General features: G+C 38.1%; 1 protein-coding gene across 1 annotated transcript in view; it reads right to left on the bottom strand.

Moving 5' to 3' along the window:
- Positions 1 to 18039, bottom strand: part of rnd2 (Rho family GTPase 2) — a 28351-nt gene extending 10312 nt beyond the window's left edge. Inside the window, exons 1-2 of the mRNA XM_053614472.1 lie at positions 17512 to 18039; positions 14684 to 14771 (exon numbers count right to left, since the gene is read on the bottom strand). Of these exons, the coding sequence (XP_053470447.1) occupies positions 14684 to 14771; positions 17512 to 17625 (202 nt within the window). The 5' untranslated portion in view covers positions 17626 to 18039. The remainder of the gene's footprint in view (positions 1 to 14683; positions 14772 to 17511) is intronic.
- Positions 18040 to 20800: the final 2761 nt, after the last annotated feature.

Genomic DNA, 20800 nt, shown 5'->3' with positions numbered 1-20800 from the left:
ACCTTGCGATTGGAGGCTGTGCAGTTCCCGTACCACACACTGAGACAGCTGGTCAGGACGCTCTCTATCATCCCTCTGTAGAAGAAGGTGAGGATGGGAGGGGAAAGTTCGGCTCTCTTCAACCTCCGCAGGAAATGGAGGCACTGCTGGGCTTTCTTGACTAGGCAGGTGGTGTTGAGAGTCCAGGAGACGTCCTCAGTCAAGTGCACACCAAGAAACTTGAAGCTTTTGACGCTCTCCACAGTTGTTCCATTGATGTGCAGTGGTGAGTGGTCCACTTGGGTTTTCCTGAAGTCGACAGTCATCTCTTGAGTCTTGTCAACATTAAGAGATAGATTGTTGTCTGTTCATTCTGTGAGCTGGTTCACCTCCTCCATGTATGCTGACTCATTGTTGTTGCTGATGAGGCCCACAACTGTAGTGTCATCAACAAACTTGATGAGATGTGATTAGAACTGAACTTTGTAGCACAGTCATAGGTCAGCAAGGTAGACAGCAGTGGACCGAGCACACAGCCCTGGGGGGCACCAGTGTTCAGAGTGGTGGTGCTGGATGTGGAGTTGCTGATCCTGACGGACTGGGGTCTCCAGGTCAGAAAGTCCAGGATCCAGTTGCATAGGGAGGTGTTTAAACCCAGCAGGCTCAGCTTTGTTGTCAGTTGTTTGTTGGATGATTGTGTTGAATGCTGAACTGAAGTCTATGAACAGCATCCTTACTTAATTGTCTTTTTATCTAGAATGGTCAGAGACAGATGGATGGTAGCAGATATGACATCCTCTGTTGAGCAGTTGGGACAGTATGCCTACTGAAATGGGTCCAGTGTGGTGGGAAGACTGCTCTTTATGTGTTTTATGACTAGCCGCTTCTACTAGCGCTTTTATGAAGCGCTTCATGATGATAGGCGTGAGTACAACAAGCCGGTAGTCACTCAGGCAGGACACAGAACATTTCTTCACCACAGGGATGAACTCAACAGTAAGCTTTAAGTGTAGTGATGAAATGAAAGATGATGACTATAACACCTTTCAAATGTGGTAGAATTATCAACATTGTGGCTATGATTATACCGAGATCCATAACCACAAGTAGTTTACAGCATCTGGTCCAAATTGGAGGCTTAGAGTCCATGTCAAGATCCTTGCCAAAAATGGTCAAGTCCAAATCCAGTCTGAGAATAGAAAGAGGTTGGGTGGAAGAGCCCAAGATGAGACTGTGACCCAGACCGATTAGCTCAGGGAACCAGCAGACCATTTTAACAACTTGCCTATGTTTCCACAAGTTTGAGAGCCAAACTATTATGCAATGAGACGTGCAAGATACTATTTTGATAATGCTAAAAAACATGCTAAACAAATTTCATCATCTCAGTCAAATCCTTTAATGCCTATCCACACCACAAAGATATCATCAAAAGCAACAATTAAATGCAAGAGGAGAGATCCATTTTTCATCGTAAGTGTTTTATTGCTGCATTTGACTTCTCTGAGTTACGTCATTTTTTTTTTTACCTCTGTTCGTTTGAACTATAAAGTCGGAAAAAAAGCACGGATGCTCCATGTCTGTCTTTTGTAAGACAGCTAACTGTGATGAGTAATGTATGTTTATCTTCTCAGAACAGCAAACTGTATAGTCAGTGTAATAGAGTTAACAAGTGAATACTGTATGCCTGTATGTTTACTGATCTTATGGTAATACTTGAAAATACACCAATCAGCCATAACATTAAAACCACTGACAGGTGACATGAATAACATTGATTATCTTGTTACAGTGGCACCTGTCAAGGTGTGGGATATATTAGGCAGCAAGTGAATAGTCAGTTCTTGAAGTTGATGTGTTGGAAGCAGGACAAATGGACAAGCGTAAGGATCTGAGCGATGTTGACAAGGGCGGAGCATCTTCAAAACAGCAGGTCTTTTGGGGTGTTCCCGGTATGCAGTGGTTAGTACCTACCAAAAGTGGTCCAAGGAAGGACAACCGGTGTAACACTGACCTCAATGAGTCATGGGTGTCCAAGACTCAATGATGAGTGAATTATTATTATTATTATTATTATTATTATTATTATTATTATTATTATTATTATTATTATTATTATTATTATTATTATTATTATTATTATTATTATTATTATTATTATTATTATTATTAGCCCAAGACTCATTGATGAGTGGGGCAGTGGTAGCTCAGTGATTGAGACATTGGACTTCTGACCAGAAGGTCATGAGTTCAAATCCCAGCACCACCATCCCACTAACACTGCTGGGCCCTTGAGCTACTCACTCATAGAAATGTAAGTCACTCTGGATAAGGGCGTCTGCCAAATGACATAAATGTTAAATGTAAATTACACCTGACATCATTGACAAAGCTGCTACTACAGAAAATTAATTCTGACCAATCAGATTTGAGAATTCAACAGAATTAGGTCACATAAATAGCCTGTTTTTGTCATGGCAGATCGCTAGTTATTGAATCTAGATCAACAGTTATATGTTGATGTTGCTGCCCAAGAACCAGGTCAAAATTAGCACCAGCTCCTTGTGGCTAGAAAAGGATGAGACTGGAAGATTGTGAAAAGTCCAAGTGCAATGGTAAGAAGGTCCAAATCAGGACCAAGCTCATCAAGTCAGTCTGGAGAGTACGAGTGAAACAGTTGCTGCACACCAGTGCCCACTGCGTGAAAACAGACACCACCTGCTGATAACACGGGTCTCTGTACTGAACATGAGAACAAGGTTCAGATTCACAAACAAGTATTACAGATGTACACATGTAAAAAGGCATTCTGTGTGTGTGAGTGTGTGTGTATGCGCGCACGCGTGTGTGTGCGTGGTGCAGCCGTTGGAGCAAGGTGGATGAAATAAAGGACGGTGGCTCAGCAGTAAGTGTCCTGAGTGAGGGGTCATTTTAATTCCACCCCGGGACAGACGGATAAAGATGGATTGAGCAAGGGATAAAGTAAAGGAGAGAAGGTGACGATGGTGATTAGCACTGCAGCAGCAGGACCAGAGGTGGGAAGAAAGGAGGTGAGAAATAGCATTTTAATGAAATGTTTTCGTTTTTTCTATTTCCCCCTCCAAAACACTTGTGGTTTTCCAGTATTTTCCACAATCCACATAGAGAGAAGTATAAGCATACAGTATATACTGTACACTGCAGCTAACTTAATTAAGCACATCTGTTTTTACATCTGAATCAACCACAATTAAAAATATAACACACACACACACACACACACACACACACACACACACACACACACACACACACACACACGAAAAACCCTTCACTGATGACTCGTGACCTCCTCTCGCACCTGTCTCGTCTACACCAAGGTGTTACACCAAGCTTTAATTAGATTTCTCCTGTGGCTGTGATGACACTCATATTCTTGAGAATCAAGAAAAGCATATCTTTTGACATCATTCAAAAGATCATCATCATTTTGGCATCATACTTAACGATGAATGTCCCAGTTACCCAGATCTATAAAATACATTCACTGGCCACTTTATTAGGAACACCAATCTGCACAATGCACAAAATCATGTCGATACAGTTAATGTTTGTGGAAACATTAACATTAATAGATGTAGTGGCTCAGTGGAGGACAGTGGTGGTTCAAAGGGCAAGGCTCTGGGTTACTGTTTAGAAGGTTGGGGGTTGATCAGAAGCCCCAGCACCACCAAACTGCCACCATTGGGCCCTTGAGTAAGGCCCTAAACCCTATGTGCTACAGGGGTACCGTACCCTGTATGAGCCTGAACTCTGACCCAAGCTTCCTAAAAAGCTTGGATAGGAAAAAACTTTTCTTTTTTTTTTTTTTTTTCCATTTCACAGCAAGTTATATACTGCATCTCAATATGTACAGGAATAGACAGAATTTTTTCCTGATGGCAGGTCTTTGTGTGTATGGAGCTTTTTGTGGGGATCGAATGTCCACATTTGAACATTTTGGGAGAATCAGGCCCTCCACAAGAAGACAAAATGCAACTTTTATATAAAATAAGTCAAATAAATGAAATAAAATAATCAGACAAATTATTAAGGTTTAGGTAGATATAGTGTTATTTAGTTAAAGTATTATACCAGGTAGTGCACCTTTTGTTTTCGTTCACTTCTGGTTTCAGATCTACAAGGACCAGCCATTCTTATCACTTTTAATTGACTACATTACTCCCCGGTAATAATAATCTTAACACTGGCTCTTTTAATATACTATATTTCAAATGATTTCTCTTATTTGTTATACAAAATGAACCAATCATATTGAAAAAAAAAATCAGTCATTGCTGTGTGGAACATTTAAAAGTGCAGTTTGTAATTTCGAACTTTTCTTAATCAATATTAATCTTTAATTTTCAAAAATACCTTAGTAAGCAATGTGTTTCTTAGTATTACTTTGTACTAGTTTTTTCAAGTAAGACTTCAGTTTATGTTTTTCCAGCCTGGAAATTATGCTCCGTTCGATTGATGCTTTCTGACCTCTGACTATGACAAACCAAAGAAAATACCCCCTCAACTCGGAATTCCTACTCGATATTCGGGAAGGGAAGTCATGTCAACATGGCTGCTCACAATGTCAACAGTAAATAAAATATTACTTCACTGCTTTAAATGAATTTATAGTAATGTTTACTTTACATCTATTGCACTGACGATACAGTTTGCTGTTTTGAGAAAGTAAATACATCAGGAACTCAGGATCACTAATGTTAGCTGGCTAGCTTGAAGCTAACAAAGCACCTCCATGTTGTTTTTCCACATTGTAGCTCGAATGCACCAACCTGAAAATTCTAGCAAATTCAGCATTAACCGCAGTCTAAACAGAGCTGCTTAGCCCCACCCTTTTTTGCTTGGGGGCTTGAGGTTGTTTAGGGGGATGACAAGGCTTGTCAATATTTTTTATTACAACTGCAATTCACCAGCGGTTGAGGAAAAGATCACTGTGATTCACCTGAATGCAGTGGGATCACTGTTTTGGATGAAAGTTGCAACACTACACTGTGACAGCTGACTTATCAATGTGAAGTGGTGGGGTACAGGGTTTACACTGATCGCCAGGAACAAGGCTCAGAAATAAAGTGAAAAAACTAGTCATCTAGAGCTTTCTGTCTGTTATACAGTGGTGAGAGAGAAAGAAGGGGCGGGGGGGGGGGGCGAGAGTGCTGATCAAAGCTGTTAGTGGTTTTGCACTGGCACATCCATGCCCCTGCAAAAAAGGTCTTGAGGATGGCAGAGAGCGAAAGCCTCAAAGAGATTATTAGAGGAAAAAGAGAAGATAGTCAGGGAGGAAAGTGACAACCTCTTGTGTTTTCTATCAGTTTGAGGGCTCACTTACCCAGCTGTGTGCATGTGTGTTTAAAGGGAACACAGATGTACTGTACATCTTTGTGCTCTCTCTCTGTAACAACTCCAACACCCCCCGTGCGTATACGTTATCCATGGATGACCCCAGCTGCTCGGTTTCCCAGTCTACATGCCTGTGTTTGTGTGACTCATCCTGTGTCATCTTCTCTATCTCTGTTTTTTTTATAATTGCCCAGGGAGTATGTTGTCATGCACACAGCTAAATTGTGCGTCACCGCGTGCATGTGAGAGAACGTAAGAGTGGTCAAAAATCTCACTCGCATACTACTCGCATATTACAGATAAGAAATCGAGCAGAAGTAAATCTGATCCAGTATCTGCTCAAGATATCAGCTTTGCTTTACTGAACACATAGTGATAATGGTGGTGATATCAAAACCAAATCAAGCTATATGAATGTAGAAAAATGATCATTTAAACTGCATGTATTACAACATAAAACCGGCAGTTGCACAGTGAAAATGAAATAAAAACATACGTGCTGCTGCTATGGTCATGTACACACTGCTAGTTAGACTGAATACGTATCTCTGATCAGCTCACTCATGCTAACATTAAAGTTTACTGATTATACAAACATGCTGTCACACTCAATGGACCTCATTATCAACCTTTTAAAAGTTGTGTGTATGTTTTTGCATGAGTGAAACCAACCTAAGAGTTTGCGTCGGTTTTCCGAAAGTTTCAGAAATGCTGATTTTCTTCATACTCGCAGGCATATGTTGATCACCTGTAAAGTGCAAAGTGCACTCCTGACACAGCTCATTTGCAAATAGTGACACAAAACTCTATAAACGTTCAAGTGCACAGAGTTTGCATATTCTCGCCGGGCTTCAGGGGTTTCCTCCGGGTACTCCGGTTTTCTTCCCAGTCAAAAGGTATGCACTGTAGTCTGAATGGCATTTCCAAATTGTCCGTAGTGTGTGAATGTGTGATTGTGCCCTGAAATGGGTTGAGTTCCCTGGGATAGGCTCCAGGCTCCCCGACGACCCTGTGTAGGATAAGCTGTACAGAAAATGGATGGATGGATGGATGGATGGAAATAATAATAATAATAATAATAATAATAATAATAATAATTGCATGCTAAGTATTTCATCAGCTGAGGCATTTATTTACAGCTTATGGCCATGCGCATACAAACTGGCTTGTCCTACATTTATGTAGCGGCATTTCTTATGTTATAATTGAATGATTCGTTTTATTTGTCTTAATTTATAGGTTTGTGTTCGAGTGCTTTCTTTATTTTACATGTTTTAATTAATGGCAATAATATAAAACGTATGGTTTTTTACAAAATTTTTCGATGATATTCTTAATCCCCGAACAAGTGAACTATCAGGAATATTACGTAATTTTGATAGAGATTATAAAGCACTTCTATAAGACACCCGGAATACAGTTGTCTGCTAAATTCTGTAAACATACTGTACATTACATAATAAATTTAAACTCGCCAGTATATTCTTTAAGTGCAACAATCCCATGCAAATTAGATAAATTAAAGTTGATGGAGTTGAGATTTACATTTGTTAGTCTCCTTGTGCTTTTCTCCTTTAGGATTTTTTGGTAGAGAGCAGAATTGATGTTTCCTTCAAATATTGCAAGTTGTCCAGGCTCTGACGCAGCAAAGCATCCTCACACCATCACACCGCCACCACCATGCTTGACTGTAGGTATGATGTTCTTTTTGTGGAATTCTGTGTTTGGTTTGTGCCAGATGTAATGGGACCCCTGTCTTCCAAACAGTTCCACTTTCGACTCATCAGTCCACAGAACATTCTCCCAAAAGGTTTGAGGATCAACAAGCCTTAATGTTCTTCTGGGTTAGCAGTGGTTTTAACCTCGCCACTCTTCCATGGATGCCATTTTTGCGCATGGAGCCAAGAACACTGACCTTTATTGATGCAAGTTAGGCCTGTAGGTCCTTTGATGTTGTCCTTGGCTCTTTTGTGACTTCCTGGATGAGTCATTGCTGTGCTCTTGGAGGAATTTTGGAAGGTCGGCCACTTCTGGGAAAGTTCAGTACTGTGTTGAGTTTTTCCATTTGGAGAGAATGGCTCTCACTGTGGTTCTTTGGAGACCCAGAGCCTTCGAAATAGCTTTGTAACCCTTCCCAGACTGATGTATTTCAATCACCTTCTTCCTCATAATTTCTGGAATTTTATTCAATTTTGGCATTTGTTACTTGGTAAGACCTTTTAACCAAATTTATACTGTTGAAAAAGTTCTATTTAAGTGCTGATTTGATTGAACAGGGTTTGCAGTAATCAGGCCTGATTGCATCTAGTCCAGCTGAACCCTATTATGAATGCAGTTTCATAGAATTTGGGAAATTAGTAACTACGGGGGCAAATACATTTTCACACAGGCCCAGTTGGTACTGGATAACTTTTTTTTTTATTCAATAAATAACATTAGCATTTAAAAACAGGGTTTTTTTGTTTACTCAGGTGGCCTTTGTTTAATCTTAGATTTAGTTTTTTTCTGAATTTCTGAAACAATTCAGAATGAGATGTACACAAAACAGAAGAAACGAGGATCAGAATCAGTAAATACTTTATCACAGCACTGTATAGTTGCTGCTGGTTTTTTTTATTATTTATTTATTTATTTATTTATTATTATTTTTTAAATCAATAAAACCTGGGCAAAAACTAACAACCAATTACTAAAATAGGGACTAAGACTAAATCTATATCCAAAGCTGACAAAATGTACATGTAGGTTACGTTTCTTGCCTGTATAAGAATCCTAACTAGTTTTCTAACTAGCTGACAGGGTTAATGTTAGGGGGCTTAGGGCTCAAACTGAGAGGCATATAAAATAGATATTGTTTTGGACAAAGTGGAGGGGAAAATGCTTTTTCAGCCTGCAGTCAGGGGGGACTTGATTTCTCAAGTTTGGCATGTTATTGAAAGCGTAAATGTTTTTCAGGGCTCAAACAAAGCAGCATATAAAACAGATAATATTTTGGACAGTCTAAAGGGGAAAAATGCCTTTTCAGTATGCAGTCAGGGACAACCTGCCTCTGTTGATTCACTGAATTCATTCATAAATTCATCCATTTCAGCTGCTGTCAACTGCAATGCAACTGACTGGCAATGTTTGACTGTTAGACTAAAGCATGACCTTGTCCTGAATAAACTGAGATGAAGATATGACCGGCGATTAAGAACTATATAATTAAAGGAAGTTCAGTGGAAAAACATCTAGCAAAGCTAATAGAAGAAAGAATTGTAGCAGGAGGAACATGGCTAGATGTACTGAAGTGAAAGTCTCAAAGGAGAATGTAAAGTAACCCCATTAATCCTACTCTTCCAAGTACAATGTCAACAAATGTCAACGAGAAAATGTAGTATGTTCCTACCTACCTCTGGTGATATGCAAGTACATAATAAAGTTCTGGCTGTTGTTGGCTTAAACCGGTTCTAGTGAATACTGTACTTTCAGTGCCTACGCTTCAGTCCTGCTAATGAATTGTTATTCTTCTGTGTGTGTGTGTGTGTGTGTGTGTGTGTGTGTTCCATTATAGATTCAAATGTAAGCATGAATGTGTCACTCTGATTAGCTTAGCTGCAATGAGTACGCCCTCACATCTCATCAGTACATAGACACACAGAAAACGAGGAAAGTAAGTGTGTGTGTGTGTGTTTGAGTTTTATGTGGTGTCATTACTAATTGTTGTAGGTTCAGCTTTAAGCATGAAAATGCCAGTTTGGTTAGTCAAACCATAAACACACACACACACACACACACGCACGCACACACGCACACACGCACACACGCACACACGCACGCACACACGCACACACGCACACACGCACACACGCACACTTCATCATCATCATCACAGATACAGCACGTCTAACATGAGGTGTGAGTGCACTCGTGATACAAAATCACAACAAGCTCCTGCTGCATCCTGTTTTTAAACAGCCAGTCATATTAAATGATCACGCCAGTCATTTTCAACTTAGCAGTCATGCGGTGCATCTGCAATTGTTCAGTTACCAAAGACAATAATTTAGATTCTCTGAATGGCAAACAATAACAACAACAAAAGAAAAAGAAAACCTTTTTTCTCAGAACTCATTTACATATGGAAGCTTAGGGGCAGTCAGGGCTGGGCTTACTGTATGCAGGAGATAATATTTAAATATTTAAGTCCAGTGATCAGAATATTTAAAAAAAAATAAATATTGCCACCGGCTCGGTCAAAATCAATACTTTGTTTAAATATGTGCTACAAAAAATGACATCTTGGCAAATGAAAATATTTTAATTGTAGTCAAAATGATCTTGTATTCCCTGATGTAAGATTACAATAAACCAAAATTGTTGTTACCAATTTCAAGTTTGAAATAGTCTCGTTTTATTGCCAGATAATTTTGCTCATTTTAAGCATTTATTTATAAAAAAAAAATATATAAGCAGAAATATCAGCCAAGAGAATAGGAGAATGTACAGCTTTATTTAGAAATGAATAAAAATGACTAGAAATATGTATAATAACCTTATATTTGATTTATTGCAATCTTATAATAGGAAATACTAGATACATTGGAGTATCGGATATATTGGAAAATATGTAAGATATTTTCACTTGCCAAGATGTCATTTTTGCAGTGTGTTTATTGGTTTAAGTTTTGACACTTGGAGGGAACGCGAGTGCAATCACGTGGGCTTTTAACATCAGCTGGTTAATTGTCATCATTTCAAATAGCAGAAAATATGATAGTGAAGTGCAATATTTTACTGGATTTTGCTGAGAGTAGAATATTAGGTAGAATTTTCAGAGACTTTGCTATAAATATCTCCTAATGATACCACTTTATTTAATAAGCTAAAGGCCTACATTTGTACTATATTTTAGTGTTTTCATTTGGAATACTTTTATTGTGGGTTCTATTCAGTGCTGCCTGACAACAGAAAGAGGTCCGTCTATACCTCTATAGAATATCTGGGATATATACATTTCTGTGTCTTTTACCCAAACGGCACAGCAAACTAAGCCTAAGTTTTTAATGTGACACCAAAAGGGAGAATGAATTGATTTGAAATTAGTAGAACATTTTGTCTGAATTTACTCATCTGTGTCACTTAGTCCTTAATGTTTATCTCTAAATGCGGCAAAAAGGAAGGGTGTAAAAACTGTCACATTGCGAACCGCCTGATTATGAAATGCAAGCCACTCCAACCAACTACTGCGAACTCAAACAAACTGATTGGATGAACTTTTCAGTTGGAAAGAATTTAAATATAAATCACTAGCACGTAATGGATTCTTAAATATTTTTAATTATTAATAATTGATTTTGATAGGGAAATAGAAACAAATGGGTAAACAGATACAAGTAATGCATGAGCGTGGCTGAGTAGTTGCTATTATCATACATTGTCTGCTAATACTGTGGTATTATCCCATGATATGATAGTAGCTACAGTTTTTGTGTTGCAGTTGACTTTTGTTGATAAACTTTTAAAATAGAATATATAATGAGGACAAAACTACAACCTTTGTACTCCAACAATAAAGATCTTGAGACAGACCTGACAAAGTCTTACTAAAGTGTTTTTATGCAACATTCTATCACTGGAGAAATGCAGTAAAAAGTCATTCCAGTTCCTTACACTTTGCCAAAGGTTTTGTGGTATCCATGCACCAAACGACCAACACAGGTTATTAACCAGCATGCACACCATGTTATAGAAAGTAGTCCCATCTCTGAAAAGATGCATTTCAGAGATATACAACACAACTGCCCTTAGACCTCCATTATAAGTGAATTTTAAATATTATTTATTGAATTTTTTTTCTTAACATAGGGAAATTCTTGGCTTTGGCAATCAAACATTGGCTACAGATACAGTAGATAGAGATTAGGGGTTTTTTTTTTGTTGTTTTTTTTTTTTGTTAAAGGATAAAGCCAGATAATAATAGAAAAATAAATATCTATTTATGAATAGAAAGAACATGAAGTAGGGAGGGACCAGGAACTCAAAAAAAAAATGACAGATAGTGCTTGGGAAACCAGAATTTCTGCCCAGTAAAGTACAGAAGTAATCTGGAGCACAAAAACAAACTCCAGTGAGAAACAGGAAGTGAGACAGACTGGCCTCATCACTCAGCTGTTTTAACAGGAAAACATTTGCTCTCAAATAGTCATGAAGTGCAACTCAAAACCCGACACACGGGAACCTCATTAGCATGCGACATAATCGCTTGTTAATTGTTGGCCTGATTCTCCAGATGGTCAGCACAGTCAGACCAACACACACACACACACACACACACACACACACACACACACACACACACACACCAGATACTAAACAGTGCATATATGGTAAGAACAAACAAAAGCGCTTTAATTTTCTTTGTGTACATGTCCTTGTATGTGACTCAAATATATTATAATCATCCAAATTAACTAATTTGAGTGACTAATTTTCTAATTCATATTAAAACACAAAAATTTACTCTTGACCTTCTATTTGTCAGATTGTGAATTTCTACTGTGTCATGACTGTTGGTAGTATATTCGGAAAACTAATTTGGCCCAAATGTTTTAGTAGGTCTTTACTTCTATACTAATATTACAGCTCTTTTAAACCTTTTTTTTTTTTAGTATTTTATATTTCTACAGCTTCAAGTAGCTTCAAGCTTCAAGCTTATGGGACCCCACCTTTAATCTGACAGTGATGAGGAGGACTCGCATAGTGAACACAGAATCCACGGTCAGTTACCTCACACTGTCACATAGTCTATTTGTTTTAGACTAAGCTAAATTTGGGCGTTACCCACTTGTTTTTAAAACTACCAAGTCTGTTCCCAAGGCCTAAAGCAGAAAGATTTATCCTCCAACAGACTGCTCCCAGGAGACAACCACAGAAACAGTTTTCCCATGGCAAAAAAAAAAAAAGAGAACATAAGGGGGGGAAAAATCAGAACAACATTATTACAGGGTGAGGAAATACCCCACTGGCCTTAAATGAGTTTTATATGCCACAGTCACTGAGAAACTTCTAAATGTCAGGACAAGTGTGTGAGCAGCCTTCCAATTTAACAACCTGCGTGCCAAGATCGCCTCTGACAAACCCATCCACACACACCCACACAAACACACATACACACTCCACATAGAGAGCTATTGTAAAGTGTTCACAGTGTGCACCTTACAGACTCTCCTGTGTTGTTTTGTTAACACACCAACATGTTGGCAATTACAGGTTTTGGGGACCTGAAGGAATCCATAAAGCCACATTTCATAATGAAAAAAAGGCTATTTAAGAGCAATAATAAAAGACAGCCCACCTCATTATAGCTGTTTATTGCTCTTGCTAGAGTTAACCACTTTCCAAGCATAAAGGGATGAAAGAGTGCTTCCACGACACTTTTTTTCTCTCTGAAAATATGTTTTAAATGCTCTCTGCAATTAATTAGACTCAACTGCAGGAAGAAATATTTCATTAACATTTAAGCCTGAGAACCAGACAGGAGCTGTACGGAAGATGATGCTTAACCTGTTTAGCTCATATACTCTATGTAACGTTCAGTCTCAGGTTTCTTTTCACTGAGAAGTTTACTAATCATTATTAGAAAGTGGGTAAACAGTTTCAGAGTCACACAACAGAAAAGTGTTGTGCCACTAAAGCATGACAAAATCGGCCGTTTTATTATCTGGGTGGGAGGGAGGAGATACTCTCTGTCCCCTGTCAATCACAGTGACACTAGCCAATCATGAGCATCTGTGAGCTCATGTATGTGGAAGAGGCCTGTGGCTGGCTTCATGTGTCTCAGGAAGCATGTGTTAGCCTTTAACCGCCCCAGCTGGTAGCGGTCGTATGATTGGGGAAACTGGTTGGTGGAATTCGTAAGTGACCAAATTGGAGAGGAAACAGCTAGGGGGAAAACACGCAGAACGTGGGTAAACATGATTTTATGCTTCAACTGGCTCATGTATACAGTACACAACAATAGAAAAGTCGCATTTGGTTATTTTTCAGTGCTCTGTCATGCCAGAATCTTACCATTTTGAAGCAAAATAAATCAAATAAATAAAAAACAGGAAAAACTTGACCAATGACCTCATTTTGTCTGAATCCATCGGCGTTACTAAGTCAACTCTTAAGAATCGATAGGCTGCATGATGTGCAAAGTCTATTAACTAGCCAATGTCTTTTTAACCATTTTAATCTATTCCCTAACCCTTTTAATTGATCTATATAACATACAAACATGTCCATATTTTCCTCACTGGTAGAGGTGGAAGAAGAAACATGTTGAAGTAATCATTAAACAATATAAAATGCTATAAGCAGAGCATTTGGATAATAGACCACATAACTGATCACAAGATTATCCGTTTATGTGGCTGGTCTGTTTTAAGAGTGGATGTGAGAGCTTTGTTTTATCAATGCCTCACAAATTCATACTTTCTGCATTAGCAGCAGCAGTCATTAGTAGAAAAAAGATGGTCTCAAATGTTTTAACTCTATTTAAAAACTTGTATTTAAAGCAGAGGTCTTGAAACATTCAACGCATCCATTATCTGTTTTCCCTGGTGTTGAATTCAGTTTCTGGTAAATCCTCTGAAATCTTTTATAAAAAAAAAAAATATTTTAGTTAAAAAAAAAAATTCTTAAATGAGTACAGATGAATACAATCATTATATCATGACTACTGAGGTTTCATTTTGTTTAAGGATGAAGCAATAAAGATGCAAGGATTAATATAAATAAGATTTTTTATATAACACTAAAATCACATGTTGATATATAATGTTGTCTTGCCTAAAGTATAAGTTAGGTAAGTCATTTAACTTAAAAAAAAAAAATCTAAGTTATGGTCAGAAATTATATGTAATAATCAAAAGTCAAATGTAAATTATTCCACTGTTAACCAAGCCATCATACTTTTTTTCTTGGTTTCCAAATTTATTACTGACCCAATCATCACTAGTGTTTGGTTAAAGGTCACTGAACCTATGCTCACTACTAGTGCCAGTTTAATCACACACATGCACACACTCACACAGTGATGGGGTATCTTGGGCTATTGGAGTGGATTTATTACACCCATGGCACAAACTATTCTCTTTCAAGCATTTTATCTCAACCAAGAACATGCCAAAGAACCTGTCATCGCTAGCATGTCATCCATCCATCCATCCATCCATCCATGGAGTCAGACCACATACATACACAGATGTTGGACTTTATAGCTTCAGAAATGCTTAAAATGATCTTTCTGATGGCTTGGAGCTTTGTATTAGAGCTCATTACCTGTCAGAGAGACTGCACTCACCTGATGTGTCCCACATGTTCAGCTCAATCCGGTGTTTGTCAATCTCAAAGCTTGCGGTGTAATTTTCGAACACCGTAGGAACATAGCTCTGCAAAGACAAATGAGCAGTACAATCTCAGCCAGGCCGAAAATCAAAGTACTTTTCTGTACTTCCTTTCTATTAGCAGGTTTTGTGGAATCATTCAAAAATCTTTCATCTATAATAAAGTAAATAGTACACGTGTGTGTGTGTGTGTGTGTGTGGCCATGTAACTATGGAAGGACAAAGAATCATTATAATTTCAATCCTACCCCCAAACACTGAAGCAAATGTTCAAATGACTATTTATTTATTTATTTGTTTAATTGGCAGGGACAGTGGACAGACAGCAACTGTGCCATAATTAAATGCCCTCTCCAGGCCCTTGGCAGAAGATAAAAAGCAGAACATTTTGGATTTTGGTCAATTTTAAGTGAGTTTTTTGTCATAAAAATATTACTTTCTGGCCCAGTTTAATAACCACCACATATACAAATAGTAGGTCTTAAGCGAAACAAAACTATTAATGGCTATAATGAACTGAAATGTTATTACAAAGATGGGTTTTATTTCTGTTCCAGAAGATCGGTCTAATCAAAAATGACACACTTGGCTTGAGTAACAACAGATGCTTTTAAAGATTTTACATTTTATGCACATCACTTGTCTCCAAATAACGTTGTGGCTATGTATTCATTACATAACAGACAGCAACATGTGGTTTAGCACCCTACTGTTTAAGTGAATGAGTGACCTTGTAAAATTCTCCCTGCTTATTAAGGTCACAGGATGCAGGACTGTTAGTTATACCAAGAGTAAAAAAAAAAAATCTACAGGACGAACAACATTGCCTAGAAACTTACACATTTATTGTGATTGAAATAAATATACTGTAATGACTTCCAAATCCACATCTTATATATATATATATATATATATATATATATATATATATATATATATATATATATATATAGAGAGAGAGAGAGAGAGAGAGAGAGAGAGAGAGAGAGAGAGAGAGAGAGAGGTGTAGCGGACACTCCACATACAAATAAACGTTTTTATTTGAAATTTTTGTTGACATGGTTAAGGATTCTTTAAGGAGACATTTAGTTAGCATTTACAGAAGGAGTCTCCAGTGTCAGTGGGTTGTAATGGTCATTACAAGAGTCCTCAGGACAGGGGAGTTTTCTAGTTTCTTGGTAACATAGCAAGCTTGTTTTGTTTTGTCTTATTAACTTTAAAAGAGTGGGGGAAAAGAGAGGCTGATGAGAAAGCAACTATTTATAGCTGTTATAACATGAGGAATAACAGGAACTAACTTGTCTTACAGATGTTCCACAACATTAAATGTAACTATAAACTGTTAAAAGTGCAATGTGCCTTTCATTAATAAATTAAAATATATAAGCTCCGGAAAACTGTTGTGGTATTATAGGAATAAAATACTTCAGCATATAATAATAAACTTCACGGTGTTATCACACAACCCCATTGTGCTTTATTCCTCACTTGTTTCATTTCCTGTATCTGTTTGATAACTTTTTTTATTCATATTTAAATATTTTATACTCCCTTTTACTGCACTCATATTCTCCTGTGTAATGATTTACTGTGTTTATTATAATTTTATTACGGTTCTTGTTTTTAATATGTAAGCTGCCCTGTGCAACATTAAAAGACATTATACAGGTAAATAAACTGAGACGGTAGGAATGCAATTTGAAAGAAAATTACAGGCACAGTACATTTTGTCTGTTTGTAATTTCTCTAATTACAGTGTGCTATCATTACACAGGACTAAAATAAAACTGGCCAGTCATACCACTATCGAAAATGACACTACCAACATTTAATAAGTCATTTTAGTCTGAGATATTTACTCTCCTGTAAATCTTGAACCTCATAACCCATAATGATGTGCATTTGAAACAGTGATAATTAGCTGAGAAACTTTGGCTACTTTAAGCCCTGGGAAGCCATATTACACTCCAAACACTTAACTCACTATATGAGTATCACACACACACGCATGACTTTTCAAATAACTTTGAGCCTATGTATTTATGTAACAGAGACAGCAATATGCGGTTTAGTAACATTCCATAATGTGCCTCATTTATTAGTCACAAGATGTGACGAACCATGTGAACTCAGACTTGTATTTCAATCGTTCCTTTATTTTTAAAAATCTGATATTGTTTTGTAATCAATTTTGGTATATTAATTTGTATACACACACACACACACACACACACACACACACACGTCACTTTCACTTATTGCAGTCATAAACTTTTGTCTTTATTGAACATTTGACATTATTTGATACTTCTCAAGCACAAAAAGGATAGTTGGATAGTTGATAACTGTCCCATCAGTCCATTTCGATATATAACAAAAAGCAAGTTTACTGAACTTATACAAGAACAGTTAAAGATATACAATACAGTAGGTCTAATTAGTGCATGTTATTACTAAAACAGAATTACCAGGACTTGTTTTAATGGACAGATACCAGTACCAAAACTAAACAACATTATCCACAAAACAAAACTGTCATTTTAATCAAGCATATTTCATCTCAACCAGAAAATCTGGAACCTGTTGATCCATAACGACCTGCACTTGACATGACATGAGTTACCTGAGACACTCTGGTTACCCTAATACTCTGAGAGCCAACCATTTCACACCTTAAACACAAGCCTCATCGTTATGTGTGTGTAGATGGGTCAGTGTGTGTTTGACTAAAAGAACTTGCTCTGCTCTTGTCAGTTTGATCTAAAAGAGAACCTCGGTTCCTTACCTCGGGATAGCTGTCTTTGGCGAACACGTGCAGCAGGGCTGTTTTGCCGCACTGAGTGTCCCCGACCACCACGATCTTACAGCGACTAATCTGCCCTTGCCCCTGCCCCTCCATCAGCGCACCGGTGACAGCGTCTCCGTCGGTACCGCGCGCGCACAGCCGCAATACCGAACACCATGCGCTGTTCACGGCCAGACTGCGTGGCGGTGCGAGCGTAACCGGGGCAAAAATAAAGTACACAGAGTTCGCTTGTGGAGCTCAGAAGAGAGTCGTGCGTTCTGAGAGACGGAGAGAGGCAGAACTGCGACTCCTTAAACCTCCTCTGACAGTAGATCAGCCTCTTGGTTCCCACGGTGACGCCACGCTCCCTGTAACCTCTTCAGTGTTCAGCCGAGCGCATGGCTCACGCCTGTTACCTGCTCTGCATAACCACGCCTTCTAAATCTCCGACATCCAATCAGATTCCAAGGCGTGCCTCGCTTTGTTCTCATTCATAACATTTGCGCGATGGGCGTGTCCTAAACGGTGCAGTTTATACAGGTTGATTTGAACCACGGCCATTTCACCACGCGGAAAAAAACCCTAATTAACTTGACCTTTTTTTTTCAATGTTGTTTTGTAATAATAATAAGTTGTGTGGTATTACTGTGTGGATTTGTAGGCCTATATAATTTGTCTAGTCATTTTATAGAAGTATGACCATTCTCAACCCTTCAACCAGGGTTCAAAGTAAAAGAAAATTATTATGATGCAATTTCTTTGCTTTGATAACACTCGATCTGATTCATACAAAAGCAATGGTTTGTTATTGTACTCGAACAATGGGTGATTCAAAAGAAAAGGCTATTTAGGAGTGGTTTTAAACATGAAGGCCTCGCCCTTATCAGCCCAGCCCAGATACTGAACCAAATTAAATTGGACAGAGCATGTGACAGACTTTCTGGCATATGCCTCTATGCAAGAGATTGTTCCAGTTCTTCCTAGTTAGTTTCTTCTAGATGTATCTATGGACATCTCTTCCACCCTGATTGTCAAGATTGTCAGGCCTTTCTCATGTCCAGTTTAGACAGCATTCCTCTGGTTCGTCCACTCTTCATAAGGACACTAACAATGGTTGTTCGTATGTGACAAAAGAAAACCAAGCAGACAATACAAAGAACGCAACCTCATCTGTGACACATGGTGGAATATAATGCCTCACTTACTGACTAAGCTAGTGAAAATGAGACTGAAGATGAAAAACAGCACAATGACTTCAGGCATCACTCGAATGCTTCATCTGTTGATTTACAGAACAATGTCTACTGGGGTTTATACAATGCAACTAGCACAATTCATCTTTATACAATGAACAGACAATTCAGGCTCCAAGGTTTTGTTCAGTGTAACAGAAACTGAGAAGGAACAGCTGTGGAAATCAGTTGAACGTGAACAACATCTAAAGGTCATTTATTGACAATCCCTTTACAGAAAAATGACAGTGCATGCCCCATCATCATATGTTTTTCACAAGTGATTATGTAAGTGTAATATGTGATCACGTGGAAAATATTTCATAGTGCATTCTACCATGTTTTGCCCTGAACACATGCGACATGATGTGAATAACACAAGTGATCATGTGAAAATAAATTATTCAGGAGAAAAAAGGTCACATGTACTGCATGTGTAAAGTTTACATTTACATTTAACATGAACTTACATTAAATGAACTTGATTTGCCCCAAAATGTGGCATCCAATTTTTCTGTCTGTAATCAAACCAAGAGCGAAACCATATCTATTTCACTGTCCCAATATTTCTATAGGTTGTGTTTAGTATTTTAATTAATTTTACAAATATTTGCATCCTTTGTTTTCATTTCACTCAGCATATTCCAATGCCACAGATTCCAGCTGCAGTCCAGCTTTACGTAGTGTTCCAAGAAAAAGAACCCAAAAGCTAAGATTTAGATGATATCTTTTTATTTATTTATTTATTATTTGTTGTTGGTTTTCAGCCTTAGAGCTGTAGTAATACACCCATCAGCCATAACATTAAAACTACCTGCCTAATATTGTGTAGGTCCCCCTTGTGCCACCAAAACAGCTCTGACCCGTCGAGGCATGGACTCCACAAGACCTCTGAAGGTGTGCTGTGGTATCTGGCACCAAGACGTTAGCAGCAGTTCCTTTAAGTCCTGCAAATTGCAAGGTGGGGCCTCCATGGATCAGACTTGTTTGTCCAGCACATCCCACAGATGCTAGAATAGATTGAGATCTGGGGAATTTGGAGGCCAAATCAACACCTTGAACTCTTTGTCATGTTCCTCACACCATTCCTGAACAATTTGGGCACTGTAGCACTGTGCATAATCCTGCTGAAAGAGGCCACTGCCATTAGGGAATACCGTCGCCATGAAGGGGTGTACTTGGTCTGAAACATTGTTTAGGTAGGTGGTACGTGTCAAAGTAACATCCATATGAATGCCAAGACCCAAGATTTCCCAGCAGAACATTGCCCAGAGCATCACACTGCCTCTGCTGGCTTGCCTTCTTGCCATAGTGCATCCTGGTGCCATCTCCTTCCCAGTGGGAAATGTACTTACAAATTGTTTTTAGGAAAGTCAGTATTTATCCTGGTTGTATGAGTCCCCAATAGTGACGTTAATACTAATAACAGGTTTCATTGCTAATAATCCACACTACTAACTATTTATGTCTTATTTTACACTTAATAAGCCTGGGTCAAACTGAAATACAGGCGTGTTAATAAATATAAGCTGAAATTTATTTAGAAATAAATGAGAAGAAGACATACTGGATGTTATTTAGGAAATGATTCAGCATTAGCATCATATCATCTGAGTTACTCCAGCATCCAATTCCAGTTTCATATCCCCACCTGCTGCTTTTATATTGCTACTGCAGATGTAAGCAAATAATAATTATTCATTACTGTTTATCTGAGTGGTTTAGTTTATTTGTGTGGCAAGAGAAAATGGAATAGTAGCATAATAATGCATAATTCATACACACTAGTGATTTTTGTTTTGTTCCCTGCACTGCAATATTAGTGTTTTTCTGCTCAGACAAACCCATTTTCGCCTCATGAAGGGATTGTTAATGGTCTAATCAGATGATGAATGAGTGTCAGAAAGATTTTAGGGTACATTTCTAAAATGTGCCCTGCGTGTATTGGAAATTCAGAAGTTGGATTAGAAAACATTGGTCTGTGAAAAAAGAGACGTAATGCATTTCGTAGTTTTGCCAGCAGATGACGACAGAAGCCAGACTTTAATTCACTTCAA

The sequence above is a fragment of the Ictalurus furcatus genome, chromosome 2, assembly GCF_023375685.1.
Source record: "Ictalurus furcatus strain D&B chromosome 2, Billie_1.0, whole genome shotgun sequence".
Classification (NCBI taxonomy): Eukaryota; Metazoa; Chordata; class Actinopteri; order Siluriformes; family Ictaluridae; genus Ictalurus; species Ictalurus furcatus.
Note: the sequence above shows the minus strand (reverse complement) of the source record. Positions and strands in the feature narration are given on the sequence as shown.